Source organism: Enoplosus armatus, chromosome 24 (genome assembly GCF_043641665.1).
Source record: "Enoplosus armatus isolate fEnoArm2 chromosome 24, fEnoArm2.hap1, whole genome shotgun sequence".
In the NCBI taxonomy this organism is placed as follows: Eukaryota; Metazoa; Chordata; class Actinopteri; order Centrarchiformes; family Enoplosidae; genus Enoplosus; species Enoplosus armatus.
Genome location: NC_092203.1, coordinates 12,502,453 through 12,512,397, shown reverse-complemented (window position 1 = coordinate 12,512,397; position 9,945 = coordinate 12,502,453). Strand labels below are relative to the sequence as shown.

The 9,945-nt window shown below is 41.6% G+C and overlaps 1 protein-coding gene across 1 annotated transcript; it reads left to right on the top strand.

Moving 5' to 3' along the window:
- Nucleotides 1–937: 937 nt before the first annotated feature.
- Nucleotides 938–5,300, top strand: ackr3b (atypical chemokine receptor 3b). The gene is made up of 2 exons (XM_070930708.1): nucleotides 938–983; nucleotides 4,138–5,300. The coding sequence occupies exon 2, from the start codon at nucleotides 4,160–4,162 to the stop codon at nucleotides 5,264–5,266; it is 1,107 nt and encodes a 368-aa protein (XP_070786809.1). The 5' UTR covers nucleotides 938–983; nucleotides 4,138–4,159; the 3' UTR covers nucleotides 5,267–5,300.
- The last annotated feature ends 4,645 nt before the right edge of the window (nucleotides 5,301–9,945 follow it).

The following is a 9,945-nucleotide window of genomic DNA, read 5'->3' as shown; positions in this document are numbered from 1 at the left end:
CGCGAAACGGAGACTGACACCTGCTGCACCTGTCGACCTCAGGATCCTACAAATACTGATTCCAAAACATGGAAGCACGAGACTTCAGATCAGATCTCAGCCTGTGGAGAGAACATTGACTGGGATCTGGGCTGGTTTCACTGTTTTTTTTCTTCCTCTGTGTTTCTGTGTAGCGGAGCGCAGCAACGCGCGCATGCGCACGGAGTGTCCTCAGAAAGGAAAGAAGAGGCCCACTGTGAGAGCAGCAGAGCGGCTCCTCCTGTCCGGTTTTATATTCAGAGAGTCATGTGACCTTTCTTCACCGACATCAACCGGAGACTGAATCCGGTCCAGACTGAATTAAAGACCCCAAAGACCTCAAAGTTTACAAAGACTGGTGTTTTTTTAGTTTTTCATTTTTTCACTTAATTATTTTATTATTTGTTGTTTTTATTTTATTTTTAGATAATATTTATTTATAGTTTTTATAGGCTAGGTCGCTTTACTTATTTTACTTTTATATAAATATTTGTTTGTAAATGTTATTTAATTGTTATTTTATTTTAGTTTCATAAATATTTTTCTAAATGTTGTCTTTTAAAGTTTAAACTCTCTTCCGGTCTGTAGCTTCTCTAAATGTTTCTATAAAAACTTCCTGAAGCTTTCTTTCAGTCCATCTTCCGCACATCCCTCCGCAGGATTTGGACGTCACGCATCTGTGACGCTTTTGTTTGCGGTTTAAATGGAAATCCGCAGTTTTTTCGCACATCCTTCAGTTGTATTGTCCCGCAGCTGAAACCGCAATAAATCACCGCAGAGCGGAGCTGCCTCTCTGTGGGCGTTTCTTCTTTTCTTTCTGCGGCTTAATAAACTGCAAAGAAAAGGAGGACTCGGTCAGTCCGCCTCGCACTCTCTGCTGGAGAAACTGGACTTTAACCCGCCTCAGGACCAGGATTAACCCAGAGGAACCTGTGGAGTTTAACCAAAACTATTCTGTTTGACCTGTGAGTGTTTTAAATTCTTTAAATAGTGGCTCCATCTCGCATGTTTCTGCAGGTAAACCGGATTCGTCCCGCTCTCTGTCGCTGCTCAAAGACTTCAACCCAGACTCCCTTCAGAAATGTCTCATTTTTGAAGTTTTGACTCATAGGCAATTGTACACTCCTCTGTAGGAAAAAACGGCGAAACATGTCACTATAACTATTAATGTAATTAATGTATTCGGCGTAGAAATCATACAACAAACAGCTCTTTATCTTAATGAAATCTGAACTTCTATTAAATGATGTATGTTGCTCCAAGTTCCCCGTGAAAGAGGGTCGTAATAACAGCACATCCTGCTCTGAAAAGTGACGTTTTTATGTACGACGGTCCTGTGTTAGTGTATGAAATATGAGCCGAATTAAATACTGCATCATGGTTGTTCTTCAAAAGTTAATGTCTGTGTTATAAACGTTTGTTTGGCTTTAAGCATAAAAACCTTATTTTGCGGATTTTTCAACAGAGTTTGAATCATGATAATAGTGCAGAAAAGTGTACTCCACGTAGAATTGCAAATAATCAAATTACCAAAAAAAAACTGAACACACCCGAATCTTCAGTAGATAAGACATCAACCCAGACTCCCTTTAAAAATTCATGTTCAGAGTTTTCACATACTGACAAATGTACGTGCTTAAAAAATGTTAAATGTTATCAGTAACCATCGGTGTTCTCTGGTGTATTCGGCATACAAGTGCTACACCAAACAGCACTTAATCTTAATAAAACTTGTAAGAACTGATTTATGGTCCTTCAAACTGCCCACGATGGCGTGAATTGTGTTAATAAAAGCGACCTGGCTCTAAAAGTTACAGCTTTATGTACAAACGTCCCTTCATTTTGTATGAAATGTGGACCGAATTGAAGTATTAATCATGTTTATTCTTTGACATTTCTAATTATGTGTTGTAATTTGTTTATGTTTGTGAATGAGATAAGAATCCTTAAATCTAAAGATCTTTCAAAGGAGTTCGGCGAGTCGTACATGGTAGCGTGTTACGGGGGCTGTTGTTGATGGTGCGTTACAAACCGCGGTCACTTTTTTTTTTTATGGCACTTTAAGTGGTTTATGGTGTTTTGATGGTGCGTTCAGGAGCCTCTGTGTTTGAACATCCCAGCTGGATCAGCAGGCGTCTTATCAGACAAACTGAGTTTAACATTGAATGGGAGCTCTGGTTCCGCTGTATGTGTGTGAGAGCAGCGCCAGCTCAGTAACATAAACCTGAATGAGTCCATAAACACACCACAAGACCAACCAAAAACCATCATGATACTCGCAGTTAAAGATAAAAGATTTTATCTCTAATACTAACCTAATATTGAGATTATTTAATAAGGACAGATGCAGTTTGTTAAAATTTAAAGTCGTCCGTTATATTTAAAATGTAAACAGAATAAAGTAAAACCTTAAAATACTTTATCATTGTTATCAACTGTGCTGAAGAAGTTATAGTTATAAGACTTTTATAGTTCATTAAAATACGAGTTTATAAATCTATATAGAATATATATTCAGTTTATAGATTTATATAGAGAGAGTTTTCATGTAGATTCATTATGTATATTATATGTTAAAAAACAAAATGTAGCACCATCAGACCACGGCAAACTACTTGTAATGTATGTTACTTGGCAATAAACAGTTTCTGATTCTGATATTAGACAAATCAGATAGTTAGTTTCTTTACTGCTCCGAAAATCTTTTTACTTGAAACACTAAGCTCTCCTCCTCCTCCTCCTGTTTTCTGAATGAACCACTAATTGTCTTTTTGTTTCAGCTCGACAGTAAACTTTTATTTTGAAGGTCGTGACCTTTCAGTTTAAAGTCTCCTGTTGAGTTTTTATTTTAAACTGAAAAGTCCAATAAAAATAAAACGTCTTTTGTTTCAACATCCTCCTCCATCCTCTTCTGCTCCTGCTCTAAATTAAAATTACTTTTTACAACCAAACTATGAGATTAAAAGCAAAACTTTTAGACTTTAAGATAAAGGACAGTATTCAGTTCAGTTAAATTTTATTTATGTAACGTATATTTATCATGACAGAAGTTATCTGAGGGCACTTTTCATGTTGAGCAGGTCGACACAGTACGCTTACTTTTTAATGAAAAATGAAAAATTTTCAGTGTTTGATTTATTTCATAATTTGTATTATATATTGCAATAATCCTTAAATTGAGAGCTTTTTCAATTGAGTTTGCGCAAAAGGGACTGAACGTATTCTTCTTTTACAGTCGATAAATGGTTGTTTTTTTCAACAAACTGAAAACAACACAGATATGATGATAAATGGCGACAGAAACAGAACAGTTACTTCAAAGATGAACGTAGGAAGGTCTAATACATAATGATAATCATAATATTTATACCGTCATATTTTTTTCTATTAAATGAAAATCCATGTCATGATGGGTTATTATTCATATTTTTATTATTACTATTTTCTGTTGAAACAGCTTTGTCTTTGTTTTTTATGTCCTCCTCAGATCAGATTTATGTCCTCACCATGAACTTAAAGCTGCATCAGTATTGATCTGTGATCAGCATGGGAGACACACACACACACACACACACACACACACACACACACACACACACACACACACACACACACACACACACACGTTATTGTTCCATCTGTCTGTCTGTTTCCTGTCAGTTCAAAGTGTTTCAGTTTATTAATTATGTCCAGATCGTTTCACCTCCTCTGACCTCCGTCCGTCCGTCCGTCCGTGTGTGGTCTCTGTGTGTGGTCTCTGTGTGTGTGTGCGTGCATGTGGTCAGGTTAATGGAGGGTCACTGCGAGTCTCACAGCATTCAGTTTTATCACAAAGCAGATATTATCAAGAAGTCGGTCACAAACAATTATTTTCAGTTCTTCTGTTCAGATATTTTTCATATTAATCAATCAATAATCAGTGATCAATGTGCATAATTTATTTAACTAAATAATTTAAGTCAAACATTTGACTAAATCTTATTCAATCTAAAAGATATAAATGTAAATGAGAGTGATGTAATAATGAGGTCATCCTTTATAATCTGATTCAGTTAAAACAACTTCAGACTTGAAGATCGAGAACCTGCAGGTCCTGATCCGTCTCTTCCTGTTTTCCAGGTGTGAAGTCGACCTCGCCATCATGAGTCTGAGCGCTAACGACCTCTCCGAGCTCATAGAGCTGTGGGAGGAGCTAAACTTGACCACCGCCGACCACTACAACCTGTCCCACGTGGAGACACTGCTGTGTTCAGGCACTGTCAGCCACGCCGCCTTCCTCCACGTCCTCTCCGTCCTCTACGTCTTCATCTTCCTGGTGGGCCTCGCCGCCAACACCCTGGTGGTCTGGGTCAACCTGCGCTCCGGCAGGAACCGCTACGAGACGCACCTGTACATCCTGAACCTGTCCGTGGCCGACCTGTGCGTCGTGGCCACGTTGCCGGTGTGGGTGACCTCGCTGCTACAGGGCGGTCGCTGGCCGTTTGGAGAGGCTGTCTGTAAACTCACCCACCTGGTTTTCAGCGTCAACCTCTTCAGCAGCATCTTCTTCCTCACCTGCATGAGCGTGGACCGCTACCTGTCCATCACACTGTACGCCAACGCCCCCGACAGCCGCAGGAAGAAGGTGGTGCGATGGCTGATCTGCATCCTGGTTTGGCTGCTGGCGCTGGCAGCCTCCGTCCCTGACACCTACTTCCTGCAGGCGGTCAAGTCTTCGCACTCTGATGGCGCTGTCTGTCGGCCGGTGTACCCATCCAACAACCCTCGGGAGTGGATGGTGGGTGTCCAGCTGAGCTTCATGGTGCTCGGCTTTGCCATCCCTTTCCCCGTCATCACCGGCTTTTACCTGCTCCTGGCAGCAGCGATCCCTCCCAGCTCGGACCATGAGCGCTGCACCAGCCGGCGGATCATCCTCACCTACATCGTGGTCTTCCTGGTGTGCTGGCTGCCATTCCACGCCGTCCTCCTGCTGGACACGCTGTCGCTGCTCAACGTCCTGCCCTTCAGCTGCCGGCTGGAGAACTTCCTGGATGTGGCGCTGCACCTGACGCAGTGCTTCTCGCTGGTCCACTGCTGCATCAATCCCATCCTGTACAACTTCTTCAACAGGGACTACCGCTACGACCTTATGAAGGCCTTCATTTTCAAGTACTCCACCAAGACGGGGCTCGCCAGGCTCATCGACGGCTCGCACACCTCCGAAACCGAGTACTCTGCGGTGGCGATAGACAACGGCGTCCCGATGTGAACTTTTAAGACACTTTAAGACTTATTAGTGCTTCTCCTAGTTGCTCTTGGAAGCAACATTCCCTCCAAACAACTTGCTCAGCAGGAACTACCACATTGCTTCGCATGCCTCAGAGGCCAAGTACACAGCAGTGGGACTGACAACACCCCAATGTGAACTTTTCTTTAGACTTGGGAACCCTTCTTAGTAGTTAGTACTTCTTCTACCTGCTCCTGGCAGCTGCAATCATTTCCTGTTCAGGAGCACCAAATCAGCTAAGGTTCCTTTTTGGTCCAGCGCCCTGATGACACTTGTGGCTTGGAAAAACTTCTCAAGACTTAGGAGTGCTTCTTGAGATCCCTCCTAGTGTGGACCAGGTGGACTTCCTGGTGTGCTGGCGTAAGAAGACTTGGGAATGGACATCTGAACACTTCTTACAGCAGGACTGCATGTCCAACCAAAGTGGAGCTAAACAAGGAGTACTTTAATCTACTGGTTGGTTAACAGGAGATTTTGGTACTTGTACTTTGAGTATTTCCATTTTATGCTCCTTTATACTTTTACATCACTAGATTTATCTGACAGCTTTAGTTACTTTTCAGATTCAGATTTTATAGACATGTTAATGTGAGTTTATAAGATATGGTTCATTGTTTCACTATTAAACTACCCAACAGTTTATTAAGCACCTAAAACTGGCTGCACGTCAACAAATTACAACTTTAAGTAATAATATCCAGTAATACAAGATAGTATTGATAATACATTAACTTTACTGTCAGCTGCTGATCTGTATCACCACCACACGAAACCACAGAATACCAACACATGTCGCTGCAGATGACCAGAAGAAGAAAACGTGTAAATATGTTGAAGGAATGTTCAAAGTGTCTGATTTTATATTCTGTGAATATATTTAAATGTCTATTTTCTTTGTTTTAGTGTCTCATGTTTGTGTAAAATGTTAAGTGACTATTTTAATTTCTCTGTAATTAAAGTTTAAATGAGAAATGTCAAATGTGTCTACAGATACAATTCAACATATATGAAAAAGAATAAAACAAGAATAATTAATGAATACTTGTTTGGATTAAATTTAGGCGTTGTGTTTAAAGTGTCAGTGTAAAATAAATACTGGTATAGAGACAGATTTCAGCAGTGTGAGTTATTTAACGTGATGACGAACCAACAGCAACAACATGTGATTAATAATTTATCTGAATTAACTTAATTATGACAGTTAAGTATACATCGTGTTCTGCCTCCATTGATTAACAATCAGAGTTCAGTGAACCGAGTAGAAACAGCCAATCAGGATTAACATGACATCTCCCCACATTGTTCAGTCTTTTAAAAGAAAAACTTGCTAAATTCCTCCTGTAAAGGGTCGACTTACTGTGTTTTTCACAGCAGGAGGAGGACAGAAACTTTCCATCAAGATGAAGAGAAGCGAGCTGAAAGCACAAAGTTCAGTCTCAGTTGATTCTCAGTAAAAACAACAAATCTTTGCATAGAGTTTGGTCCCTGTGACTGTGTCTCTACCTGTCCAGGTTCACAGGTGGTTTTAGATGAAAGAGTGTTTACCTGTGTGAGGAGACACCTGTGTGATCATCAGCTGCAGGTGTGACAGCCCCAATCACAGAGCTGTGAGGTTACACAGAGGTGCCACTCTGACTCACAAAACTAACACCAGAGGACAGGTGAGTTCACCTGCAGACAGACAGAGGTCAGAAAACAGATGGGGACTCAAACCAAACAAAAAAAACCTCATACATTTTAGTTATATAGTTACTATTATAATAGGTTGTTCAAAATACTGAAGTTTAATGTAACAACAAAATAAAAAACATCTTCAAGGTGTTTTGGAACCTCTTTGGAATTTCTGGAAGCATTTCCACGACTTCTGGAACCTCTTCAAGAACCTTTGGGCTGGAGTCCCCTTAAGAACCCACTGGAACCCACTGGAATGTCAATGACTCCTGAAACATTTTTGGATGTGAATGTATTTCTGCTTACTGTTCAGACCAAACTGCAAATGAAAATATTGTAATAATTAATGTAATGTTTCATAATTAAGAACAATTCCTGCTTTGATTTAGTGGTGAAATAAAGTTTAGAGACAAAGCAGCGTAAAAGGAGCATATTTTGAATGGTCTTCCGTCTGTAGGGAGACAGACTGCAGCTTGTTATCTGAGGATTTAAAGAAAATAAATGAACTTCTGGTCCAATAACAACCAACTGCTGAGCTGTCTGATGTCACAGGAACAATGGGGTTGGTCTGAGCGCGCTCAGTTGCGAGGATCTGCAGCAGGGATTACACGGAGCTAAAACACACAGAGGCCTCATTCTGGACTCAGAGCGGTGTTTCCATGACAACCATAGCGGCTCCAGGCCTAAGAATAAAAAGTAAACAAGTCTGAAGGAAACATCAAAATCCTGCTCTCTGATTGGCTTTCAATTGTCTGTTAAAATAAGTATGAAACTGTAAGTAACCATAGCAACATGACTGATGCCTCTAGCTGTAACTCACTCAAGGACCCTAGATAACTCTTCAAGGACCTCCGAAACGACTTCTGCCACCTGGTTAAACACCCCATCAACCTCTTCCCTCTCAAGGACCGTAATGGACCCGAGACATCTTCAAGAACTTCTGAAACCCCTCAAGTTTCCCTGGAACCACTGCAAGGACCCCTAGTACCCCTGATTCTTCAAGGGCTCACCAAACTTCATTGAAAAAAGTTTTTTAAACCCCCAAGACTCCTGTTCTCTGGGATTCAGTCATTCTTTCTTTCATAATCCCACTCAGAACTTCATTGAAAAAGAGTTTTTTTTAAACTCCAGTTCTCTGAGCTCTCTGAACAGGAGTTGTGAGTGACAGACTGAGTCTCTATGATCCTCTATGTCCCTCTGTGCAGCAGAGTTAAAGGTTAAAGGCCCAGGAACATCTTCAAGGACTTTTCAAACCACTTCAAAGACCTCAGGGAATCTCTTGAGGACTGCAGAAGTTCTTCACGGCCATATGGCACCTTCTTAAGGAACATTTAACCCTCCATTTAAAAAGACTATTGGGACCTCTTCAAGGTCCCCTGGCACTACTTCAAGGATTTTTGCACCCCCTGTAAACTCCTGGAACTTCTTCAAGAACCCATGGAATATTTTCAAGGACTTCTTGAACCTCTTCAAAGACCTCCAGAAAGGTCTTTAAGGATCAAGAAACCTTTTCAAGAACTCCTGGAACCCCTGGGGACCAGTGGAAGAAGAAACGAGCATATTTTGAATGGTTTTCTGTCTGTAGGGAGACAGACTGCAGCTTGTTATTTGAGGACATCTGAGGTCCGATAAGAACCAATTGCTGATGTCACAGGGACAACAGGGTCAGTCTGAGCGTGCTCAGTAATGAGGACCTGCCTCAGCAGCTGATTGGCTGTGTGATATTTTTCATTTCATCTTATATATAAAGTCATTATAAAGATTTGCCGTACAGAGTGGACTGTGTGTCTGCAGTGTTAGACTTTAAATCAGGAGCCGTGACCTTTGACCCTGCTGGAGCTTACCACCACAGAAGAAGAGAGTGAACAAACTAAACACCCCTCTGTGAATAATCAGCTCTCTGCTGACCTTTGACCCTGTGTGAGGTCATGTTTACTGTCAGCACATTCCTCACATCCTGTACCAGACTCACCGTCTCCATGGTTACCTGGAGTCCAGGCGTCTGATTGGCTGAGATCAGAGCAGAGATCTTTGTTTTGTTTTTTTTTGTTTTTTTTTTTTTAAAATCAGACCTGAAACCTGAGAAGAAGAGACGATGCTGGTGGTGAAGACGGTGATGGAGACGTTTTCTTCACGCTCCTCCGGCTGTGAGGAATCTCAGGATGAAGTTGCCTGAAAATCTACAACAGAAGAACATGTTGAGGCGCCTCACCCCACTGTTCTGCGTTTCTCACGTCGTGCTCCAGTAATCATCTCAGAACCTCCTCAAGGACGCCAAACCAATTCAAGGTCCCCGGAACCTCCTCAAGGCTTACAGAGAATCCAGATAGACTCCTGGAACTCTAAGACCCCTAAGGGCTCCCACAACCTTCTCAAGGACTCCTAGAACCTCCTCAAAAATCCTTGAAACACCTCAGTGACTCCTTCACAAAAGGGACCTCATTGCCTTCTCTAGGGACCCTGGAACTTACTCAAGGACAACTAAATCTCCTTGAGGACGCCTGGAATCTCCTCAGGAACCGTTAGCAGTTTTCCAAGGACCCTTGGGGAAACCCCCTCAAGACCCCTGGAAAATTCCTACAGGAACCCCAGAACTCCCTCCTGGAACCTACTCACAGCTTATATAAACCACAGAAAGACTTATGGAAATACCTCAAGGCCATATAGAATGCCCCCAATGACTCCTTCAAGGATTCATGAAACCTCTTCAAGGATCCCGTAATCTTCTCAAGGACTCCAGGCTCAAGAACAGGTGAAGTGTGACACCTTGTGGCTGAAGAGTGAAACACCATCAACCATTTCAGAACTTCATTGGTAAAAAGACAGATTTAAGGAGGAATGAGGTTCAGCTGTTTGAATGATTTAAAATGAGATAAATTGACGGAGCAGAAACAAACAACTGAACTGAAAAACTTTGTTCAAATAAAAACAAAAATCAAACCAGCAGCTCGTCAGAGTCTCTGTCTGACCTGTGTCTCTCTGACCTGTCT